This window comes from Corythoichthys intestinalis, chromosome 14, assembly GCF_030265065.1.
Source record: "Corythoichthys intestinalis isolate RoL2023-P3 chromosome 14, ASM3026506v1, whole genome shotgun sequence".
Taxonomy (NCBI): domain Eukaryota; kingdom Metazoa; phylum Chordata; class Actinopteri; order Syngnathiformes; family Syngnathidae; genus Corythoichthys; species Corythoichthys intestinalis.
In genome coordinates, this window is record NC_080408.1 from 15,962,470 (window position 1) to 15,988,063 (window position 25,594).

Below are 25,594 nucleotides of genomic sequence, written 5' to 3' on the forward strand. Positions count from 1 at the left end.
CCTTTTCTGATGAGGGGCCGGGGTCAGTTTGTAACAGAAAAGGTGTGACGATTGCAGGAGTGCCTAAATGAAAAAATTTATTGTTTTTCAGAAACCCACAATCAAATAACCCTTTCTGGATTCTTCACGGAACAAAAGTAAATAAAATAGAAATAATATAATATAATATAATATAATATAATATAATATAATATAATATAATATAATAAAAATAACACTGTTAATTAAATAGATAATAACCAAATAACCCTCTCTGGGTTCGTCACAGAAAAAAAGCCAGGAAATAAAGAACACAACTGGGGGGGGGGGATTGTTCAGGGGGCCGGACCAAATGTGGAGGCGGGCCGTATCCGTATTACCTCATAGGTAACTACATCATCAAAACACGGAAATTGAGCAAATCAGTGCAGCGCAGTGGCTCCACCCAAGGAATACAATTTTTGACTGGGGTAACTACATTGGCAAGACACCAGTGGGCGTACCATATTCAATGGATGATGATCTTGGCAAAAAGTATAGCCTAAGCAGCCTGATTTGGAATTCCCCTCAAGAATGATGGGTAACAAAAAACGTTCATTTTCAACTTATTATTATAAATATTCTTGTAAGTTATTTTTTTTGATGACACTGCGTTTCAGGGTCATCAGCATGTTGCGCCCCCTCTGCCCCAAAAGTCAAACTCTTCCTGTGGTTTTTGTCCTTCATAGGGTTGTCACCTTTGTGAAATGTTGAAAACATTTTTTTTTCATCGCGTTTGACAAGGTGCCAAAGTGGCACTTCCTGTTTCTTATCAAATACAGTGGGGCAAATAAGTATTTAGTCAACCACTAATTGTGCAAGTTGTCCCCCCTGAAAATATTTGAGAGGCCTGTAATTGTCAACATGGGTAAACCTCAACCATGAGAGACAGAATGTGGGGGAAAAAAACAGAAAATCACAATGTTTGATTCTTAAAGAATTTATTTGCAAATCATGGTGGAAAATAAGTATTTGGTCAATACCAAAAGTTCATCTCAATCCTTTGTTATATACCCTTTGTTGGCAATAACGGAGTCCAAAGGTTTTCTGTAACTTTTCATACGCTTGTCACACACTGTTGCTGGTATTTTGGCCCATTCCTCCATGCAGATCTCCTCTAGAGCAGTGATGTTTTGGGGCTGCCGTTGGGCAACAAGGACTTTCAACTCCCTCCACAGATTTTCTATGGGGTTGAGATCTGGAGACTGGCTAGGCCACTCCAGGACCTTGAAATGCTTCTTACAAAGCCACTCCTTTGTTGCCCTGGCTGTGTGTTTGGGATCATTGTCATGCTGAAAGACCCAGCCACGTCTCATCTTCAATGCCCTTGCTGATGGAAGGAGATTTTCACTCAAAATCTCTCGATACATGGCCCCATTCATTCTTTCCTTTACACAGATCAGTCGTCCGGGTCCCTTTGCAGAAAAACACCCCCAAAGCATGATATTTCCACTCCCATGCCTCACAGTGGGTACGGTGCAATTCATTATTCTTTCTCCTTGATACAGGAGAAGCTGCGTTTCTACCAAAAAGTTCTATTTTGGTTTCATCCGACCATAACACATTCTCCCAGTCCTCTTCTGGATCATCCAAATGCTCTCTAACGAACCGCAGACAGGCCTGGACGTGTACTTTCTTCAGCAGGGGGACACATCTGGCAGTGCAGGATTTGGCGGTGCATTGTGTTACTGATAGTAGCCTTTGTTACTGTGGTCCCAGCTCTCTGTAGGTCATTCACTAGGTCCCCCCATGTGGTTCTGGGATTTTTGCTCACCGTTCTTGTTATCATTTTGACGCCACGGGGTGAGGAGGGAGTTCAAAGTCCGTGTTGCCCAAAGACAGCCCCAAAACATCACTGCTCTAGAGGAGATCTGCATGGAGGAATGGGCCAAAATACCAGCAACAGTGTGTGAAAAGCTTGTGAAGAGTTACAGAAAACGTTTGGCCTCTGTTAATGCCAAAAAAGGGTACATAACAAAGTATTGAGAGGAACTTTTGGTATTGACCAAATACTTATTTTCCACCATGATTTGCAAATAAATTCTTTAAAAATCAAACAATGTGATTTTCTGTTTTTTTTTCACATTCTGTCTCTCATGGTTGAGGTTTACACATCTTGACAATTACTGGACTCTCTAATATTTTCAAGTGGGAGAACTTGCAGAATTAGTGGTTGACTAAATACTTATTTGCCCCACTGTATGTTTTTTTTACTAAATTTACTTGATTTTTGCCATACACATATTCTTTTTGCTGTGTATATTTATTGAAATCATTTGCTTAGTTTTTTTATGTGTGTCATCCTGCAAACAGGCCAACCAATAAATAGCTATGCATGCAATTCCTACATTAAATTGAGATGAAAGAATGTGTTTGTTAAAATACAGCTCTTTTGTTCCCTGCGCTGTTTGAGTATTCGCCCGTGCAAACGAGCCTCCATTATTCTGGGGCCAAACGAGGCCCTTGTTGTGATGCACTACAAATCAAACTGCCGGCAGAGTCGCCGGTGTAATTAACTGGGGCTGCAAATTAGACACGGTGCTTGTTACGTGCTAATTGCCGAGGATTTATCCGTGGTGGCGTGGGAGGGAGGGGCAGTGTGTGTATGTGTTGGGGGTGCGGGACAAATTTAATGCGATTAACATCCCGTCGTCTTCGCAGGGCAGAATCCCGGTGAGCGGCAAGATTGGTTTCTTTCCCAGTGACGCCGTGAGGCCTTGCCCTTGCGTAAGTGTGCATATTTCCTTGCTGATCAATACGCCACATTAAGCGTGAGCGCAATGCATTTAGCCAAGTAATGGCCACTATTGACGTCTGGAGCGAAGAGATGTGCTTTTCCATTACATGCCTCTGCTCCTGTCGAGGTCTGGTTTTAGCCTCCCGGTGTGACTCCAATATCACATTAACGGGCGTCTGACCTCCAAGCTTTTCAAGTTCGATGAATAGCAAAATAACCATACCGCTTCTTCTTCTTCTATATGCCAGCTACCGAAGCCTGTCGATTACTCCACACAGCTCTGGTAACAACACGCCATTCTCAATTACGTCTGGTTGTTCACATTATCAATGGTGAGGTGGACTATTGCAGGTTTGCAGGGCCCATGGAGAGGTGCCAGGCCGAGCTGGAGCTCCAGGACCGAGGGAACAGCACCTATCTGGTTCGGCATCGGAGTAAAGAATGCGCAGAGTACGCCATCAGTATAAAGTAAGTGACATCGTGAATTTTTTTACTGAACCTCCGTGAATTATCATTTCTCAGTTGGAATTTCTTGACAGATTGACCTTTATCTGAGGAAAAGGGTCTGTTTTTTTAATTGAACTTCCTGGAGTATTTTGGTGTTAGAGGTAGTGCTGCAACGATGAATCGATAAACTCGAGTAATCGATTCGAAAAAAAGATTCGAATGAAATTTTGCTGCTTCGAGTATTCGTTTAAATAAAGAGGCGCTGTAATGGTTTATTTTGAAAATGTTTGCATTTAGTTTTATTGGTTTGGGTGGATACACTGCCCTCTTTGTCTGCCTCATTTCACATGGGTGAATCCAGCTGCTCCCTACTAAGACCAACATAAGCTTTTATTCGAGTTAATGTTTTTTTAATGCATTTGTAATTTAGTTTATAATAATAATAATAATAATAATAATACATTTTATTTATAGAGCGCTTTTACCGGTGCTCAAAGGCGCTTTACAGTTGAGGGAAAAAAATAAAAATAAGGCTCACACAACGTGGGCAGTACAAAACAATAGAGAAAAGAATCATAAATCAAAAGCCTGTCTAAAATGTGAGTTTTTAACAATTTTTTTAATGTGGGAAGATCACAACAGGTACGGATGGTTTTCGGGAGTGCGTTCCAAAGTGAGGGGGCAGCAATGGAGAAGGCTCTGTTATAGGTATATTTAGGTGTTTTTATTGGGAATATGTGTCTGAACCATTTGTTAAAAGCATTGTAAAAAAAAAAAAAAAAACTAGCAATTTATTGCATTTAAGCTAGTGGATTTTTGCTTTGTAAGTTAGCCAAATGCTCTTTTGTTGTACATAGATCCTCATTTATTTACTTTTTTAGACTGTTTGAGGCTAAGCTCAGGTATTTTAATTTTTCATGTTCCTTGTCCGATTACTCGATTATTCGAACTAACTAGTTCATCGATTAATCGTCTACTAAAATAATCGATAGCTGCAGCCCTAGTTAGAAGGCACCACAGTTGTTCCTTTTCCTGTTCACTGTTCCTCATTGAACTTTCTGACCAGAAAGTCTGATTGAATTTATTAGGTGGCCCAATAGTTTTTATTTATGTTCTGTTCTGGATGGATTGTGATATTGGGTGGTTGTAGTAAGGCCAAAATTTGACTGAAGTTCTTTGTTCAGTCCATAATCCTGAATGGATCATTGATTGGGTTTTCATCAAGGCAAGGCAAATTTATTTATATAGCACAATTCAACACAAGGCAATTCAAAGTGCTTTACATCACATAAAGATCATAAGAATCAAATTAAAATCAACAGAACGTAAAAACAAAGACAACCGAAATATTAAATAAAATCATACATAAAAATTGCATTTAATCACAAATAGAATAAAAAAAATAATAATAATAAAACAAATACTACTACTACTGCTGCTAATAATTGAAATCAGCAGTACAGATAAGCACAAGAGGAATAGAAAGCAAATAGATTGAAATATATAGACAGTTATGGATATGCAGTGTGATTGATTTAAAGGAGCTAAGTTTGAGCATACTTCAGACCTTCAGGTTACTTGTTCCAGCGGTGAGGAACATAATAACTACATGCTGCGTCACCCTGCTTGGTTCTTGTTCTTGGAACATACAGGAGACCAATTCCAGACGACCTTAGGGGCAAGGGCGTAGGTTTGCATAGGGATGGTAGGGACATAACACCAACTTTTCAGGATGCTCAAATTGTCCCCACCAACTTTTAAGCGACCTTATTTGAATTTTACAATGAGTTCAGCTATAAAGGTAATTTAGATCGTCTTCCCTACCATTATTAAGTGTATTACTTTTATTATGTTCAGACTTATGTTCACCCCTTTTTCACTTGCTGAATGTGCCAGTCCATTTTTCCCCCTCAAACACACGTTTGATTGGCTGATGACTAGAACTCACACTTTCACACAATCCCGACAGAAATACATGTCAATATGCCGCCTCCTCCGTCCCCTTTGAAGAGGAGGGATATTAGAAGGGTTTTTTTCCCGGCCAGCAGCAGCAGTAAGTAATGTAAAAATATGTCAATGTTGTGGAGGTGGGGAACATGCCAATAATTTTGCTACTGAAAGTCCGACCTGCATCAGAGTTAGCATAACATTAAACTGTGTGAACTTGCTAACTTGTGAAACTCGAGTAGAAAGCTGCTTAGAGGTGTCTTCTTGTATGTTTTCTACAGTCAACTTTAATTCAGCTGTGCATTTTGTGCATTTATTCATGAATTAAAATGTACTTATTTTCTACATCATTTAAAAAAAAGTGTATTTGCAGCCTGTTCACATTTTTAACCCCCCTCCTCCCAAAAAAAAAAAAAAAAACCCACAAAAACACAACCACTGTAAATTTCCTTGAAATGAAGGAAGCATTTTGAAAAATGACTTTCTCCCTATGAAAATAATTTTAACTTTTTTCATTTTTCTGTATTAACCAGCTATTTTTGAGAAATGTATCCAATCTGTTTGGTCTTATTAATGTTCCGTCCAGAGCAAAAAGTGTACATGCAGGTTATGCCGTAATAGCGTCCCTACCAAAGTTGAAACCAAACCTACGCCTTTGCTTAGGGGTCTAGATGTTTCATAGGAATCTAACAAATCAAGCAAGTATTTTGGTCCAAGGCCATTAAGTGTTTTGTAGACGAGCAGTAGTATTTTATAGTCTGTCCTTTGACTCACTGGAAGCCAGTGTAACGATTTCAAAACCGGTATAATGGGGTCCAGTTTCCTTGTATTTATGAGGACTCTGTACTAGCTGAAGCTTCCTGACTGATTTTTTATCAAAACCTGTAAATATACTGTTGCAATAGTCCAATCTGCTGAAAATGAATGCATGCATAAGTATTTCCATGTCTTGTTGAGTCAGAAGCCCCTTAATTCTGGCTATATTTTTTAGGTGGTAATAAGCAGATTTAGTGACGGACTTTAGGTCTGAGTCAGTAATTACGCCAAGGTTTCTGTCTCGATTTGTCGCTGTAAGTGACATTGTGACATCAACTCGACTGAACTTCCTGAATGAATCTGCTTTGATTGGACTTACTCGAAAGCTCAGTAGTGGATGGATCCCTAGCAGAATGAACCTTCTCAACTGATGAGGGTTCGATTGAGGGTTGATCCGAGAGCCAAATTAACTTCCTGCACTGTTTAGTGCTGTTGGATTTTTAATTGGATCATAGTTTGAATATCTGTACTTGAATAGGCATCTTAAATTTTGACTGAACTTTTAAGATAATCTGATCGCGTCTTTTTTACTGGATTAACAGGGAGAATTTCTTGGTGTACTCTCAGAGAACTTTGAGTTGCGCCTTAGTACTAGAGAGGCCATTTTATTCCTTAAGACTTAATCTGTTTCCATTGTAAAACATAACAATGTAAGCCTCTTTAATTGATTCAATGAACAAACAATGAATTAGCCAGAGTTTGCCACAATGCTGCGCCCCTACGCCCTTTATGTAGTGCTTGGCTCCTGATGCTATTATGCAATCACAATAGAGACCAACTGCTGGCTGCTCGAGGTGCTCGTTGGAAAATCTTTGGACGATGCACAAAGGAAAATCCTTTTAATTTCCCGCCCATTGTTTTGGGTCTTCTGCCGGGAGACACCGTTGCGTGTCTGCGTGCGTCTCTGATGGCTTTGCATACTGATGATGCATGCATGCGTGTGTTGAAAATTGACTCTTGAATGTCTATGAAGCACCCTGACGGGCCTTTTAAATCTAAATCTCTGGAACCATTTTTTCCCCAAAGGTTTAATCTTGAAAAAGAATAATTAAACATTGTACACACACACACAAAATATACTGCACACTAAAAGCAGTCTCATGGTTGCACTTTGGTATACAGGTACATTGTAAGGATATATATACATATATGTACACATATACAGCATTCCACTCACATATATTCATAATATATCAGTGAATTAGAGGCGTGACCGTACACCTCTCATTTGCTGCACAGCTGCATTAATTGACGCTCAACATAGAGGAAAATCACAACGAAGGTTATGTTGATGCATTTGCTTATGCATGAATTCAGTACAGTGAGGAGCAGAAGTATTTGCACCCCTTGTGATTTTGCAATTTCACCCACTTAGAAAATAGGTAGAGGTCTGAAGTTTCAATCATAGATGCATATCCACTTAAAGTGACCTCACATTGTATGATTTTTCAATAATTTATTTGTAATTTACTGGGGCTAATAAGAATTTATACTCCATGAGAAAATAGGTGCTAATATTTAGTGCAGAAGCCTTTGTTTGCAATTACAGAGGTCAGACGCTTTCTGTAGTTCTTCACCAGGTTTTCATAGCCTGGTACTCCAGACTCACTGCTGTTCCAGCTATCAGGCATGAAAATGGGTCAGGGGTTAAAAAGGTGAGAAAGGTGTGGAGGAAATATATTCCGGCCTTCTGCCAAAATGTCCGCCGTCGGCAAAACGTCCTACATGTGGCGAATTTGACCATTTTAATTTTTCACATAAGGCTTAATATTCGAGTTAACGGGGGTTTAATTAGTTGAAGGAGTTGATTTCAACCACCATTGACTCGCGCTAGCTTAGCCACTCCAAAGCCCTGAAACTAACAAATAACTGTCAAACTGCACAGAATTTGTTCAAATCATTTCCAACGACTAATTAAACCCCGGCTAACTCAAAGATTAAGCCTAATGTAAAAAATTCTGAACTTCCCCTTTAAAATAAAGACCATTGAATATGGCCCTTAAAATGTTGTCTATAAAAGTTTTAGAGCAATAAAACAAACAACACAAATGAATAAAATGAACAGGAATCCTTCAAAGTATTTCATAATGGGTCCAAATTATTTTTCGAACAGATCATGTGACTATAGAACCTTAGAGACAGCCGTTTGCATTGCTTAGCCAAAACTACAGCTGAGGAGGCAAGATGGATATTTAGAATTTCTTTAAACCTAAGCTTTCAAAACCCTCAACAACAACTGAGCTTAAACCGAGGATTGAGCATGAGCAGTATCAAAAAGTCCTGGCTGTCGTGTTACCTGTTGTGCTGTAATTCCAAGTGGTGCTTGAATTGGATGCTTATAGCGGTGGACAGTCTTTTTGAGCCAGCGCAGTTTGCAGCGCACGGAGATATTTTTGTTATCTTTACTGGACAAAAATGTGAAGTAATGGCTGTGTTTCCAGTGTGCAAATGCAGCCGTTTGTAGTATATCTCCTGCCTATTTCATTGCATCCTGGCGAGGTAGTAAGGCTATGTTGTTTTGGCCGCAAACTCCCAGCGCTCACACATCATGGTAATACACGTGACCCATTTTGTTCCATCCCCGATTAAAAATTGTGACATGTGATGTCACTCCCATGACTACAGTATTCTTCATTCTACACACATTATGGGGCAGTAACAAAATAGTAACGCACAGGCATCAAGGAAAGTAATTTTACTCAGATTACTGATTTAGAAAAATGAACGCGTTAGATTGTTCTTTACTGAAAGAAAGTAATCAGATTAGTTACGCATTACGATACCGCGTTATTGACAACACTGCTTTTATATTACCGTTAAATACACAAGCTTGACGCTACCTTAACGGGAGCTATTTTTTCACCGGACGCTCCGGCAGTGTTCAACGCAAGCTGCAACGAACGGCAGTAACTTTGTCATACCACAAAATATGAAAACGAGAACCATTACTCACTAAATTCAATATGCTGACAAATGCATTCATCTAAAAACAATTGGGAGTGATACTTTACCTCCTCCAGCGAATGTGAATTTGTGCTTAGTACAAGATCATCTGTCGCAATTAGCAATCTTTGACACTCTTTTTTTTTTTTTCCTCCCCGCATACAAACTTGTTTCTCTCTCAGCGGCTGTGATTAACCTCAATGAAGTTGCTGTCCTAGCTAAGCCTTGCCTATCATTCGTCTTTGTAAGTTTTTAGTAACTTTGTGTATTGAATTTGAAAGGAAAATGTGTGTTTTGTTTTTGACGAACTTTTTCATGAAGCTAAACTGTTGAAGCTACTCACATGTGGAAAAATACGAGTGTACAACGTTTTAAATGTATTCATTTGGTATATTTCAGTTACCACGATTTGAGAGATCAATAAATTGAAGAATTTACGCCTTGCGTTTGGAGTGCTTGTTTTTGGGTTTGCTGGAATAGCGTCACTGACACACGCAGCATCAAACAGGGGAAGGGGTAAGCGCTGCCGCGCCAAGCTAATTCTGGCTGCATTTTCGACACATGAAAAATAACGAATACGTACTACTGTATGACGGAAAATTTTAGTGGTTTTGTAACCGCGACGTTTTCATAGCATGGTAATCCGTGAAGGTAACTGGCACATGCCTACAAACGACCCCCCCCCCCCCCCCCTTAAAAATTTTTCTCCTCGGATCTACACGATTCACGTAGGTCATCCTTTTTTACTTCAAAACGGCGAATTTCGCCGAAAGGTGAGAGATTTTCATGCCTGAGCTATTGAGTCTGGCCACCATTAAGCGGATAAAATTTCCAGGGCAGAGCAAGCCACAGCAAACAGACAGCGGAGTGGACCAATCAGCGACGGGCGGGACGAGGGACTTGCGCGCGGAAGTAAACATACGAGGAGAGCGGAGTTTATTCAACATGGCTAGCGCGAGACAGACTGTTGTCAATGATTTGTGACGATGTGTTTTTGGTAATTTAAAACTGATTTTACCGTGGATTGGAACATATTCTCGGCTCTCCTGTTCGCCATCTGTGTTGTTGTGGAGACGACTTCCGACACAGAAGAGTGACGTTGCTCGTTAAGAATACGTCACGCAAATAAACAAATCTGATTTGTCGATTGATTTTGTACTTGCTCGAGAGGCCGTTAATGGGCTGGGTCCCAGACTATTCTCTCAGTGTTTGAAAAACACAGGGAGAACAGTCTGGCCGTGCCAGGCAAAGGTTTTTACATATGGAAACAGTGATTTTGTCCCATTCCGCCACACAAATCTTTTTAGATCTATCAGGTTTCAGGGCTGTCGTTGAGAAACACGAAGTTTCAGCTCCATCCAAAGATTTTCTATTGGATTCATGTTTGGAGACTGGCTAGGCCACTCCAGAACCTTGATATGCTTTTTACGCAGCCACTCCGTGGTCAGCTTGGCTGTGTGCTTCGGATCATTGTCATGTTGGAAGATCCAGCCACGACTAATCTTCAAGTCTCTGACTGAGGCAACGAGGTTGTGGCTCAAAATCTGACGATAAATTTCACCATTCATCCTCTACTTTATACAGTACAGTCGTCCTGTCCCTTTTGCCGAAAAGCAGCCCCAAAGCATGAAGTTTCCACCCCCATACTTCACAGTGGGGATGGTGTTCTTAGGATTGTACTCCTTCTTTTTTCTCCACACATAACGAGTTATGTTTGCACCAAAAAGTTCTACTTTGGACCATATGACCACATGGCTATTTTCAATTCTAATTTGGAAATAAAATCTTTAAAAATCAAACAATGTGATTTTCTGGGTTTTTTTTTTTCACCACTTTCTGTCTCTCATGGTTGAGGTTTACCCATGTTGACAATTACAGGCCTCTCTAATCTTTTCAAGTTGGAGAACTTGCACAATTGGTGGTTGACTAAATACTTATTTGCCCCACCGTATGCTATTTGTTAGCGTTTATGTGGCATTTAGCATTTTCTAGCACAGAGATGAACGAATTTAGCAGAAGCAAAGCTATGTGTTATGCTTTGTTTAACAGCTTCAAATGGGAGTGCTTTTGACTGCCACCAAACAGCGCAAATATCAAATACTGGCCAGATAATAGCTAGTAAAAACTCGAAAAACTCACCAGTCGGGCCACTTCAATCTCCAGGCGCCGCTGTACCTGTATTTGTATACTTGAGAAATATTCATTTTGATGTGCAAAATGAAAGGAGGGTTAAATCTGACAGCATGTTAAAACAAATGTCACTGCAAGCTGCCATTAGACGGTTGTCCCATTTGATCTGAGTGAATGTGGGATGTTTTAAAGAGGTCTTGAGTATGCTCTTACAGACCTTCGTGACTTTCAACACGGGAGGCTGGGCCTGATGTTGGAAGCGTGTCGAGTTGATTAGCAGTGCATGTCTTATTCATCCTTGCGCAGGTTCAACGACAGAGTCAAGCACATTAAGATTCTGACCAAGGACGGCTGCTTTTACATCACTGAGTGTCGGCCCTTTAAAACATTGCTGGTAAGGCTCCAAGATGCACCACAACGGATGAGACATGAATGGAATCTTGTCATTTTGATATACTATTCAATGTGTTTTTTGTCAGTCATTGCAGAATTATCCAATTTTTAAAGTAATGTTTGATGAATAAGTGAAATAGAGAAGTACAGTGTACAAGGTATAACTGAGAAAAAAGGGAGTAGTTACAGTAGATATGTTGTGCATTCACTGTTATTCCAAATGGTAGAAAAAGTAGATACTGTAGAAAATGTGTGCAGGTTAGGTTGTACTTACTTAGGAGTACTTGAGCTTGTTTGGGTTAGTTGGTCAGTTAGTGAGTTAGAAATATGAGTGAGTAAGGTATTTTAGAATCTTATAGAGCAGGGGTGGGCAAACTATTCCGGAAAGGGCCGCAGTGGGTGCGGGTTTTTGTTCATACCCATCACGAGGACAGCCTTTCACCAATCTGGTTTCTTACAAGTGCAATCAGTTGATTGCAGTCAGGTGCTTCTTGTTTCCACTGAAACCTCATTGGTTAAACTGTCTGTGCTGAATCAGTTGAAACAAAGACCAGGATCCACTGCGGCCCTCGAGGACCGGTTTGCCCACCTCTGTTATAGAGGGAGAAAAGTAGGTATATACGTAGGTTCAGCATATTGTTGTTATTGTAGGGACATTAAAAAGCTAGGTTCAATAAATAGTAAGGTTTAGTAAGTACAATACTGCTAGTGCTGTATAGTCTGTCGGACTCATTTTTTGCAAGTGCAGGGAATTGTTTCATGAGTTCTCTTGACTGAGGTATTTCAGGTGGACAAATTCAATAAACTGCAAATTCTGCTTTGAATATTTATCGTATTGTCCCGAATATAAGACGGCCCTGATTATAAGACGACCCCCTCTTTTTCAAGACTCAACTTTGAAAAAAAGACTTTTTGAACACCAAATTAATTTTTATACAGAAAATAATTACAGTACATCTGAAAAAATATATAACAATATATTCGAGCGAAAAAACATACTATTTTGCCTCATTCAAATCTTAATATCTGAACCTTTAAATATGTAAACTAAAGTGCAATCCCATTCGTAAATGAATGGCTTCTGGTATTTGAAATGTAAATAAACCAATCTATTTTGATAAAACAACAAAATTGCAATAACTGCAATAACCAATCAAAGTGAGGTCTAACAGTAACTGTAGTCTTGAAACAAATCTGAATAAAGAAAAACATTGCAATAAAATAATGCAAACTGGTTAAGCTTCAGAGTAGCTGAGATCTTTCATGACAGAACATTACTCCTCAAGTTCAGCATTCGCTTCAATGATATCTGGCGCCATCTAGCGTCGTGAATGGGTATAATGTCTAGACCGCGGATATAAGACGACACCCACTTTTTCAGTCTTATTTCAATGCAAAAACTAGTCTTATATTCGGGCCAATACGGTGCTTTAGTTTGCAATTGGTATGTGCCCTAAAATTACATATCTACAGAGGTAGTCTACATTAGGGACGTAGTTTGATGAGTATAGTAGACTGGTAAGTACAGTGAAGAAAATAAGTATTTGAACACCCTGCTATTATGCACGTTTTCCCACTTAGAAATCGTGGAGGGGTCTGAAATTTTCATCATAGATGCAGGTCCACTGTAAGAGAGAGAATCTAAAAAGAAAAATCCAGAAATCACAATGTATGATTTTTTTAAACAATTTATTTGTGTGATACAGCTGCAAATAAGTATTTGAACACCTGAAAAAACGAATGTTAATATTTGGTACAGTAGCCTTTGTTTGCAATTACAGAGGTCAAACGTTTTCCTGTAATTTTTCATCAGGTTTTCACACACCGCAGGAGGGATCTTAGCCCACTCCTCCACACAGATCTTCTCTAGATCAGTCAGGTTTCTGGGCTGTTGCTGAGAAACACAGAGTTTGAGCTCCCTCCAAAGGTTTACTATTGGGGTTGGTTATGGAGACTGGCTAAGCCATGCTAGAACGTTGATATCCTTATGATGGAGCAACTCCTTGGTTTTCCTGGTTGTGTGATGCGGGTCATTGTCATGTTGGAAGACCCAGCCACGACCCATCTTCAATATTCTGACTGAGGGAAGGTGGTTGTTCCACAAAATCTCACAATACAGGGCACCAGTCATCCTCTCTTTAATACAGTGTAACTCATCCTGTCCCATGCTCAGAAAAACACCCACAAAGCATGATGCTACCACCCCCATGCTTCACAGTAGGGATGGTGTTCTTGGGATAGTACTCATTCTTCTTCTTCCTCCAAACATGGTTAGTGGAATTATGCCCAAAAAGTTCTATTTTTCTCTCATCTGACCACAAAATTGGCTCCCATGACTCCTCTGCATCATCCAAATGGTCATAGGCGAACTTAAGACGGGCCTTGACATGTATTGGTTTAAGCAGGGGAACCTTCCATGCCATGCATGATTTTAAACCATAATGTCTTAGTGTATTACCAACAGTAACCTTGGAAGCGGTGGTCCTAGCTCTTTTCATGACATTGACCAACTCCTGTCATGTAGTTCTGGGCTGATTCCTCACCTTTCATAGTATCATTGAGACCTTAAGAGGTGATATCTTATTTAGCGCTCCATTCCGAATTGCTCCGTAGCACTTTCCAGCCTTGTGGAGATGTAAAAATTTGTATCTGGTGTCTTTGAACAGCTCTTTGGTCTTTGCCATGTTACAAGTTTGAGTCTTACTGATTGTATGGGGTGGACAGGTGTCTTTATGCAGCTCTCGACCCCAAACAGAGGCATCTGATTCAGGATAAAACATGGAATGGAGGTGGACTTTTAATAGGCGGACTAATAGGTCTTTCAGGGTTAGAATTCTAGCTGATAGACAGGTGTTCAAATTCTTATTTGCAGCTGTATCACACATGTAAATTGTTAAAAAAAAAAAATCATGCATTGTGATTTCTGGATGTGTCTTTTTAGATTCTCTCTCTCACAGTGGAAATGCACCGACCATGAAAATTTCAGACTCCTCCGTGATTTCTAAGTGGGAAAACTTGCAAAATAGCAGGGTCTTCAAATACGGTACTTATTTTCTTCACTGTATGAAAGTGGACATAATTGGTAGATGGGTAGTAAGTTATTGTAGTGTGCGTGTCGTTCCAGTCATAGGATGGTACGGTACAATAGCAGTGCTGCAACGATTAATCGATTAACTGGAGTATTCATTTAGAGAAAAAAAAGATTCAAATACATTTTGCTGCTTCGAGTTTCGTTTAAAGTGGTGTTGTAATGGTTTATTTTGAAAGTGTTTGCATTCAGTTTTATTAATTTGAGTACATACACTGCCCTCTAGTTTGCCTCCTTTCATATGGCTGAATCCAGCTGCTCCATGTTAAGACCAACATGAGCTAAGTTTTTGTTTGAGCTAATGTTTTTTTTTTTATTTAATACATTTGTAGTTTAGTTTATAGGGTAAATTTAGCCGTTTTTTGTGGAAATACGTGTCTGAACCATTTGTTAAGAGCATTGTATAAAAAAAAAAAGAAATTAGCGTTTTATAGCATTTAAGCTAGCGGTCTTTTGCTATATATGTTAGCCAATTGTTATTTTGTTGTACATAGATCCTTATTTATTTATTTATTTATTTATTTTATACCGTTTGAGGCTTAGAGTCAGTTATTGTAATTTTTCATGTCCCTTATCCAATTACTCGATTATTCGACAAGCTAGTTCATCAATTAATCGACTACTAAAATAATCGATAGCTGCAGCCCTATACAATAGCAAATGCGAGGTGGTTAAAATGAAGTAATGCAAGTTTCAATAGCAACTATAGTTAGTGGTTGAGGCAATTGAAATGTTATTCAATGACGTGTTTTGATGTCATGCAGGACCTGGTGGAGTACTATAAGCAACACTCCTTAAAAGAAGACTTCAGCAGCCTCGACACCAATCTGCGTGTCCCTTACCGGCAATGCTCCGATGGAAGCTCGCCTTGGGCCATTAGCAAGACTGGCAGCGGTGAGTGCGCTCTCGGAGACGACTTTTCCGGAGAGACTCCTGTGTCTGACAGCTGGAGTTGCTTCCAGCTTAGAGCAGATATGGATGCTAGGAAGGAAAAATGTGAAATGATTTGAGAGCTCTGTCGTGTGGGCTTTTGTGGAGGTATTCAGTTTACCTGCAAAAAGCCTTCCGTGGTGTGTCGACGTGGTATCTTTGATAATGAATACATTCCCGAAGAAGGAGCGAGGTAAAAGCAGGCAAGTCAGTCTCGGTAATGAGATAGTAAAAAAAAAAAAAAAAAAAAAAACTTGAGATGAAGTACAGAAGAATGAGATGAGGAAAAATGAAGTGTGTGAGACTTTAATGACCCTTATATTGTTGCATCTGTATAGACCAAGGGTTGGCAAATTATTCCACAAAGAGCTGCAGTGGGTGCAGGCCAAGAGGACACCTTTTCGCCAATCTAGTGTTGTACAAACAGTGTCGTTAATAACGGCGTTAGAGTATAACAGCATTTCGAACAGCGTTATTGTTTTTCAGTAGTGAGTAATCTAATTAATTACTTTTCGCATCGTTGCAATGTGGTTACCGTTACCGAGGATGTGAAGGAGCGTGTTACTACAGTTTGGTTGGATGAAACGCGTGTTGTTTGATTTTGTCACGGTTTCCTGAGAGAGCAAAGCAGGAGGGGGGAGGAGGGATGGGTGTAGTGACGCCGTTGCAAACAGGATGACGATTGGCTAGGTGGCTTGGAGCGTTAGCATAGCATTCGCTTTCTTTTTAGCATTAGCATTTAGCGTGGAAAGCGTCCCAGCGTCATTAAACTCTCGGGCAACTTTTTTTTTTCCCCAATACAGTTCATGGCATCCAGGTGGGAAAATAATGTAGTTTTCCTGCTGAGTGTGCATTATCAAGTTGGGGTGGTACTTGTAGACGCTAGACTGTAATAATAAATTGTTTCACTTAACTTTTCTTGAATGACATATCCATTAACCTTTCTTTGATGTTTTTTTATTTTTTTAATCAAAACAACTAGAGCGAAGACAGGAGAGGCAGGAGATTCAAACCCTCGCCTTCAGATTGAAAAATACACTCACCTGCCACTTTATTAGGTACACCATGCTAGTAATGGGTTGGACCCCCTTATGCCTTCAGAACTGCCTCAATTCTTCGTAGTATAGATTCAACAAGGTGCTGGAAGCATTCCTCAGAGAGTTTGGTCCTTATTGACATGATGGCATCACACAGTTGGTGCAGATGTGTCGGCTGCACATCCATGATGCGAATCTCCCGTTCCACTACATCCCAAAGATGCTCTATTGCAGACATGTCCAAAGTGCGGCCCGGGGGCCAAATGCGGCCCGTGGTCAAATTTCATCCGGCCCCCAGCCTCTGTCATAAGATCAGTATTGTCTGGCCCGCACAAAGACTTCATAAATTGTTCAGCAGTACTGCTACCAGCATATGAAGTAGCCTACACACTAAATGCTGCTCCTCATTTACCCACAAAAAGGCAGCAGCACTCTAAGCAACATTACCCTGTGATCCTTGACTTCCAATTTTCTAAAATGGCGACAATCAACAAAAAAAAAAGTTGACTGCGACGGCTGACGCTTCAAGGATAGGTGGAAATTGGACTATTTCTTCAATAAAATATGCAACAACTGTGTCTGCCTCATTTGCAAAGAGACAGTCGCTGTTTTTAAAGAATTCAATGTGAGGCGATATTACCAAACAAGACATGCTAACATGTACGACAAGATACAAGGAAGATATGCAGCGAGAAATTGAAGCAACTTTTGAAGCTAGTTTAATTTCACAGCAGCAGTATTTCGCAAGAGCCCGAGAGTCGAAAGAGAACGCTAGTTGCGAGATTGTTGAAATTATTAATTTAAAAAATATAATAAAACAAATGTGACACACAGAATGGCTTGCTAAAATTTGCTTAAATATATTGTTCTGCGTAAAGGACGTCAGCCAAGGTCGGCCCCCCACATTTTTACCACACCAAATCTGGCCCCCTTGGCAAAAATTTTGGACACCCCTGCTCTATTGGATTGAGATCTGGTGACTGTGGAGGCCATTTGAGTACAGTGAACTCATTGTCATGTTCAAGAAACCAGTCTGAGATGATTCCAGCTTTATGACATGGCGCATTATGGTTGGATAGTTCGTAGATAGGTAAAATAGGGAGGTAAACTGGGAGATTTGCAAGGTTGACAGATACCCGATTTTTCAACTGTACACAATGCCCCTCACCATAACTAAGGCACCATTTTCAGCTGAAAAAAAAACCGGGCCAAAAGCATAATGCTGGCACTGTGACTCTTCACTGTCGCTGATGTTTCCTTAGTGATGAATGGAGTTGTGTTTATTATGGCCAGAAATTTCAACATTGGTTTCATCGGACCGTAACAAAATCTCCCAAACATGTAGGAGAAATGTGTTATGGTCAGATGAAAATCAGTTTAGATCTTTTTCCCCCATAAAACAGGGTGTGTTGACTTTTTTTTTTTTTTTTTTTTAATTCACTATGTTAGTAAGTAAATATAGTATGTAATTTGTATGTACAGTGGGTAAGCAAGGAAGTAATTGTTATGAACGGCAAGCCGTTGATCTGGATCCCAATCACAGATCCAGAGACCAGGAAGCGTGAACGTTTGCATTTAATAAGTACAACAAAGGGAGGATGCCAAAAAACGCGAGTATAACAAAGTAGGTAGGTAGGGTTGTACTTTGTAGTAGTAATATACAATCTGTCAGTTGTTTACAGGTGTAGTAGTACATTTAAGGAGTTGGGTAGTACAGCAAATAGATTGTGATACAGTTGGACAAATAAGTATTTAGTCAACCACTAATTGTGCAAGTTCTCCCACTTGAAAATATCAGAGAGGCCTGTAATTGTCAACATGGGTAAACCTCAACCATGAGAGACAGAATGTGAAAAAAAAACAGAAAATGACCATGTTTGATTTTTAAAAGAATTTATTTGCAAATCATGGTGGAAAATATGTATTTGGTCAATATCGAAAGTTCATCTCAATACTTTGTTATGTACCCTTTGTTGGCAATAACGGAGGCCAAACATTTTCTGTAACTCTTCACATGCTTTTCACACACTGTTGCTGGTATTTTGGCCCATTCCTCCATGCAGATCTCCTCTAGAGCAGTGATGTTTTGGGGCTGTCGACTTTCAACTCCCTCCACAGATTTTCTATGGGGTTGAGATCTGGAGACTGGCAAGGCCACTCCAGGACCTTAAAATGTTCCTTACGAAGCCACTCCTTTGTTGCCCTGGCTGTGTGTTTGGGATCATTGTCATGCTGAAGACCCAGCCACGTCTCATCTTCAATGCCCTTGGGGATGGAAGGAGATTTTCACTCAAAATCTCTCGATACATGGCCCCATTCAATCTTTCCTTTACACAGATCAGTTGTCCTGGTCCCTTTGCAGAAAAACAGCACCAAAGCATGATGTTTCCACCCCCCATGCTTAACAGTGGGCATGGTGTTCCTCGGATGCAATTCAGTATTCCTTCTCCTCCAAAAAAGTTCTATTTTGGTTTCATCTGACCATAACACAGTCCTCTTCTGGATCATCCAAATGCTCTCTAACGAACCGCAGACGGGCCTGGACGTGTACTGGCTTCAGCAGGGGGACACGTCTGACAGTGCAGGATTTGAGTCCCTGGCGGCGCTTTATGTTACTGATAGTAGTAGCCTTTGTTACTGTGGTCTCAGCTCTCTGTAGGTCATTCACTAGGTCCCCCCGTGTGGTTCTGGGATTTTTGCTCACCGTTCTTGTTATCATTTTGACGCCACTGGGTGAGATATTACATGGAGCCCCAGATCGAGGGAGATTATCAGTGGTCTTGTATGTCTTCCATTTTCTAATAATTGCTCCCACAGTTGATTTCTTTACACCAAGCGTTTTACCTATTGCAGATTCAGTCTTCCCAGCCTGGTGCAGGTCTACAATTTTGTCTCTGGTGTCCTTCGATAGCTCTTTGGTCTTGGCCATACTGGAGTTTGGAGTGTGACTTACTGAGGTTGTGGACAGACCGATACCGATAATGAGTTAAAATAGGTGCCAGTAATACAGGTAACGAGTGGGGCTTCATTAGACCTTGTTAGACCTCGTTAGAAGAGGTTCGACCTTTTTGCCAGAAATCTTGCTTGTTTGTAGGTGACCACTTATTTTCCACTCTAATTTTGAAATAAATTCTTTAAAAATCAAACAATGTGATTTCTCTTTTTTTCCCCCTACATTCTGTCCCTCATGGTTGAGGTTTACCCATGTTGACAATTACAGGCCTCTCTAATCTTTTCAATTCGGAGAACTTGCACATTTGGTGGTTGACTAAATAAATACTTATTTGCCCCACTGTATGTAGGAAAGCACAATACAGTAAGCTCTTGGTGTCGTACAATTACATATATGGTACAGCAGACATGACTGGATAGTTAGTAGATAGGGAAAATCGGGAGGTTAACAGGGAGATTTGGTTGGTTGACAGATAAAGTATTTAATTGATTGCTTTATTAAACCCGTAAAAGTTTGTATTTACAGTCAAGGTGTTAATAGAGAGCTAAAGTATGTATGTACTGTTGGTACAGTTGGTAGGGTACGTCAACAGAAGCCCAAAAGTTTTGTGTTCACACCCGATTTTTTTAACTGTACACAATGCCCTCCCACCTTATCTTAAGCACCATTTTCAGCTGAAGAAAAACAGCCAAAAAGCATAATGCTGGCATTGTGACTCTTCACTGTCGCTGATGTTTCCTTAGTGATGAATGGAGTTGTGTTTGCGCCGTATATTAATTTTGAAATTATGGCCAGAAATGTCAACCTTCCTTTCATCGGACCGTAACAAAATCTCCAAAACATGTGGGAGAAATATGTTATGGTCAGATGAAAATCAGGTTAGATTTTTCCCCACCAAAACAGGGTGTGTTGACTTTTAAATTTTTTTTATTTTAAATCCACTTTTTTGGTAAGTAAATATAGTACGCAATATGTACAGTGTGTATGTACAGTGGGTAAGCAAGGAGGTAATACAGTAGGTACGGTTGTACTTTAAGGTGAAATACTGTCTGTCAGTTGTTTACTCGTGTAGTAGTACATTTCGGCAGTTAGATCATATACCAAATAGATTGTGATACATGTGCCTTACTTTGGTAGACTGCAAAGTTAGGTACAAGGGAGTTAGGGCTACCTCCAGCACTGATCGATGGATGATGTGTGCTGGTTGAGACATGGATCAACTAGTAAAAAAAAAAAAAAATACATATATATATATATATAAAAAATACAAAGTTGAAACTGGTGCTGATGAAAGTGGAATGAATGGAGAGGACTCCTGCCAGCTCACCAGAGTGCTCCCAGGAAGAGGTCGACGCCCGAGGCCCTGGGAGCCCCTCTGCTAGCCCACCCTTGAGCATCATGCCGGCATGGCATATTGCTCGCCGCGCATGCACAATTTTCCTGACAGGACATGACATGCCACTTGCATGGCTAGCTAAGGAGGAGAAGAGGAGTGAGTGAATGACACAAACCTTGGGGAAACCCCGGGTTTCACAGCTGGGACACAAAAAGAAAAAAAAAAAAAGTTTACAAATAAGAAGTGCGTAAGGCAGCTTGAGTGAAAATACATCAACAAGCACCACTGTTAGAACAAAGCTAACGTTAGCCCTTTGTGAATGTGCGTGTGCGCGTCCTCGTCCCTCCTCATCCTCCTTCAAAGTGGCGTCGCTATTCAGCGACAAAACGCCTTGACAGAGCCACCAGTGCATTCTGGGATGAATTATTATTGCCTTAAGTCATCCGCCCCCGTAGATTTAGAGCTTGAGAGTGTGGGCACTGGCTTCTGAGAAGAGATAGATGCCATGCCAAACAGCAAAATAAATAAAGATATAAAGAATCAAAAGGAGATTTTCTTATAGGCTGAAAACCAGACACCATGCTTCCCCACCACAGAGGTATTCATTTGACAAGAAGTGTGTATCCAAATAAAGAAATGTGCCTGGGCACTTGTTACCAGGCAGACTTGGGGTATAAGTTTATTTGCTATATGAAATAATGGGGCATAAAAGATAATATATGTGTATTTTTTTAAGTGCCCCCAAATTAAAAGATAGTGCACACCTTTATAAAGGTCACACACAAACGTTAGTGTAGGTACCTGTTGCTGGGCAGAGTTCATGTCTCACAAATTTAACTGTCACAGGGAAATGAACAAAATATAAAATTATTTCTGATTTTAAAGTAATTTACAAATATAGCCCTCTCCTAAAAAGGCAGAATCGGCGAAGATTTGAGTATTTGTTGCTAGGTAGAGTTCATAGGGCACAAACGTAACTGCCCCAAGCCAATGGGGAAAAGAAAAGAAAGTCACTGTATTATTATTTTTATATATTATGAGATCGTGCTGTGGTAAGGACCTCTTCTCACTCTTGTCTCCCACTCAGTGTTGCTTCCTTTGCTTGTTCTTTGACTTTGCCAACTTTCTCTGTGCTCTCTCTCTCTCTCTTTTGGCTGTGTTTGTGTGTGTAGTTGCTCCTGGTGGTTGCTGTTTTGTTCCTCCCTCCTCTTCTCCTTTCTGGTCAGGTACATCTACACGGCCTTTCTCTGCTTGCCAGTGTTGCCGCATGACATTGTCTGTTTTTCTTCACTCCACTAATAAATAATGCAAAATGCTTTAATGCTCACCAACTAGCCGGTGGCAGCGAGCGTATCAGGATTAGGATCTGAGATGTAGTGTGGACGACTTGTTGACAGCACATTTTTTCTTTCAAGTCATTGCCCACCATTGATAGCAAAAGATGTCCAATCTATTTGAACTGGGAGGGTTCGCAGTGAGTGATTGTTTCATTCCAGTAGATACATTAAGATTTAAAGTGCATGCGACATCATAAAAAAAATCTTAAATAGCATTATTATTGGAATTAAAATCACATTTTGAGACGGTTCGACTATATACAACAATTTGGCAAAGCGCAGATGACGAGAAATGAATCTTGGCGTTTAGCTCCTCCTGTCATTATAGCGCTCTGGCGCCTCCATCTGGGTGGTGGCGTCAGCGGAGTAGCGATTTCAGCAGATTTAGAATTGAGCCCAATGGAGGAGGAAGATTCAGAACGAGAAAAAGGCGACAGAGAGCAGACTACAAAATGTCATCATTGTTTCTATACCTCTACTCCAATATTTTTACTGGATATTCTTTGTATCGGAGTATTTTTCCCCAATTGCTAAATAAATTGTATGGTCATGACAAATAGCAGTCTCCTGCTAAATAGAATATAAAATATTAAAAATGCATTTATTCAGTACGACTTCTTAAACCTCCCGAACGGTATTTTATGCCACCGGAGTTAGTCCGGCTCTTGTCATTTCCCTGCAGGGACTCGGAGACTAAGAGCTAGACTACATAATTACCCGAAACGAGCGGCCCTTCCAAGTCTCTTCCTCACCTTTCGAACACAAAAAATCACACAAAACTACCCCTACTCATGTCACATACAGTGGTTTAGCTGATTGCCTTCACCGATCTGCCAGCCCCTGGCGGCGAGCAAGTTTCAGCTTGTTGTTCCCCTGCTGCGGCCCGGCAGGAGTGCTCATCGTCAGGCCAGCAGCAGCGGAATGAACGCCGAAGATGGCGCATTCTTGGTGGACAAACCGGCCGACGTTAGAGCGTGTGGCTGTTTGAGCCCAAGCCGAGGATAGCGTTCTCTTTGCGGGCACGCGAAGAGGGCCGAGGGGGGTGGAAGTCTCGACACAATTGAGAACCGGAGACGAGAGCACGTAGCTGCCTGAGCACGGGCGCTCCAGCCATCATCGGTCGGCGACCATGGTGTGTGACAAGCTGCCGGTCGTCGGCCGAGCGAGGTGGCCACTCCCGCCTTCTCAGTGGATAGGGAGCATTGTCACCCACAAAATGCAAGCTCCTCCTTATTACCACCTCCTTATTAAAACATGTGCCATGATCCCAGTATTTGACATAAATAACTGTAGCTTAATCACTTCCTCATCCGTCCAATGGTCCCACGGTTGTCGGACTTGTTTTGCCCAGTCTTTGCGGTGAACAGGCTCTTTTTGAAACTCAAAAAGTCTTACACGCCTCTCCCTGGTGCACCAACAAAAGCCTAGAGCACATTGGGCTGGCATGATGCGAAAAATAAACAAATTAATACACAAAATCAGCTGAATCCGCAGTCCTTCTGCATACAATAGAATGGCTGTATAGTGAAGATGATCTGTTCCTCAATCCAGACTCTGGCCGGAAGTCACTCATTTTAATGGTGCAGGATTTAAAAAATTGAATAAAAATATCGATTACTTCCACACACATCCAAGCGGTCCATTTCATTCTGGAGCATAAAATACTGCGTGAAATATGAAATAAACATGCTTTATGCTGTCATTGGCACTTTAATATATCTACTGGATGACATGCTTAATGATTAAGCAGTAATAGAATCAAAGAAATTTTAATTGTTCGTATAATTTACTGTTTTTAAGTCAATGTTTTACCGTAATATAAAAGGTGGATATATTGTTTCTCCCTATAATGCAGTCTTCAAACAAAAGCATAAAATATCAATCTGTTCTAACTAACAAAATATACTGTAAGTACTGGAATGTAATGTTTGATCTCATGATACAATATCCATACACAAGCATCAAATACATTAAGGATCAGTTATTCTCAGAGTGGGTCAAAATAAAAATTTTAGTATATGACTGACTGTTTTCTTTTATATATTTCAGGATCATCGCACAATGATCAATTTAACTTGTGGTGGATGGAAAAAATATGTATTGTAGTGTTTCTGTTTATGAAACAATAATGCTACATGAATGTCAATTATCAACCTTAGTTGTAAGAAGACTAATTTTGGATCATTTTCATTAATTATATTTCATCATTACATATAGATAGTGCAAAATATTAATCATTTTAACTAGGATAATTAAAAAAAAAATATATATATATATATATATATACAGTGCTGCTCGAAAGTTTGTGAACCCCACAGCGATGGTCAGATTTTTTGTAAAAAAAACTAAAATAACCTTATTAAATGTTAAGTTATACCCAAATCCACAATACTGACATTCCAAATAATGGACTGAAACAAAAGAAATAGTTATATTGTCATTCTTTATTTAACAAAAGTGGTTGATTTAAGAAAAACTCAGATATCATGTGTGCAAAAGTATGTGAACCCCTTCAGTTAATAGGATATTGCGCCTCCTTTTGCAGAGATTACCTCAACCAAACGGTTTCTGTAGTGACTAATCAGCCTCTCACATCTACTTTGGGGGATTTTTGCCCATTCTTCCTTGCAGAACGCAGTCAGTTGAGAGAGGTTTGATGGGCGTCTGGCATGAACTGCTCGCTTCAGGTCCCGCCACAGCATTTCAATGGGATTTAGGTCAGGACTTTGACTGGGCCAGTCCAGAACACGAATCTTCTTCTTTTTCAGCCATTCCTTGGTTGTATTGCTGGAATGCTTTGGATCATTATCATGTTGCATGATCCACCTTCTGCCAAGCTTTAACTTCAAAACAGATGGCGTCAGGTTATGTTCTAGGATTTGACAATATTCCTCAGAATTCATGATTCCCTGGACTATGTGGAGTTGTCCAGGTCCTGAGGATGAAAAGCAAGCCCAGATCTTGACATTCCCACCTCCATGCTTCACTGTTGGGAGAAGGTTCTTTTGGTGGTATGCAGTGTTGACTTTTCGCCAGACATGGCGGTTTTGGTTGTGACCAAACAGTTCAATTTTGCACCTACATCAGTTGATGAAAACTCTTTTTAATTTAGTCTCGACAACACAACTGTTAAAAAAACCAAAAAAAACTACTGAATTGATTGATTAGGAAATCAGGTTGAAATAATAGAAAATTCCAAAATGTTGAGGGGGTTCACAAACTTTTGAGCAGCACTGTGTGTATATATATATATATATATATATATATATATATATATATATATATATAGTATCGATACAGACTTATTTTAAATATACTGCTAGCCAAAACAACCTCATCAATTCAAGAGTGGAGTCTTGGTCCATATTGTAAACAAGTTACATCCAAATTATTCAAGATGTTTTTCTTTATCGATAGAATTTGATTTGTGGTCACGTCAGAATGTTGTCTAAGTGTCTTAAAAACCATTCCTGATTTTTTTT

The 25,594-nt window shown here is 40.1% G+C and overlaps 1 protein-coding gene across 5 annotated transcripts in view; it reads left to right on the forward strand.

Moving 5' to 3' along the window:
• LOC130929577 (guanine nucleotide exchange factor VAV3-like) overlaps nucleotides 1-25,594 on the forward strand; it is a 101,456-nt gene that overhangs the window by 70,466 nt on the left and 5,396 nt on the right. For 3 of the 5 annotated variants that reach the window (XM_057856841.1, XM_057856843.1, XM_057856842.1), the window contains exons 21-25: nucleotides 2,680-2,745; nucleotides 3,004-3,038; nucleotides 3,107-3,223; nucleotides 11,345-11,432; nucleotides 15,284-15,413. In XM_057856841.1, coding sequence (XP_057712824.1) covers nucleotides 2,680-2,745; nucleotides 3,004-3,038; nucleotides 3,107-3,223; nucleotides 11,345-11,432; nucleotides 15,284-15,413 — 436 coding nt within the window. Of the gene's footprint in view, nucleotides 1-2,679; nucleotides 2,746-3,003; nucleotides 3,039-3,106; nucleotides 3,224-11,344; nucleotides 11,433-15,283; nucleotides 15,414-21,947; nucleotides 23,297-25,594 lie in introns of those variants that run through there. The other 2 variants (XM_057856845.1, XM_057856844.1) reach the window with 2 other exon arrangements.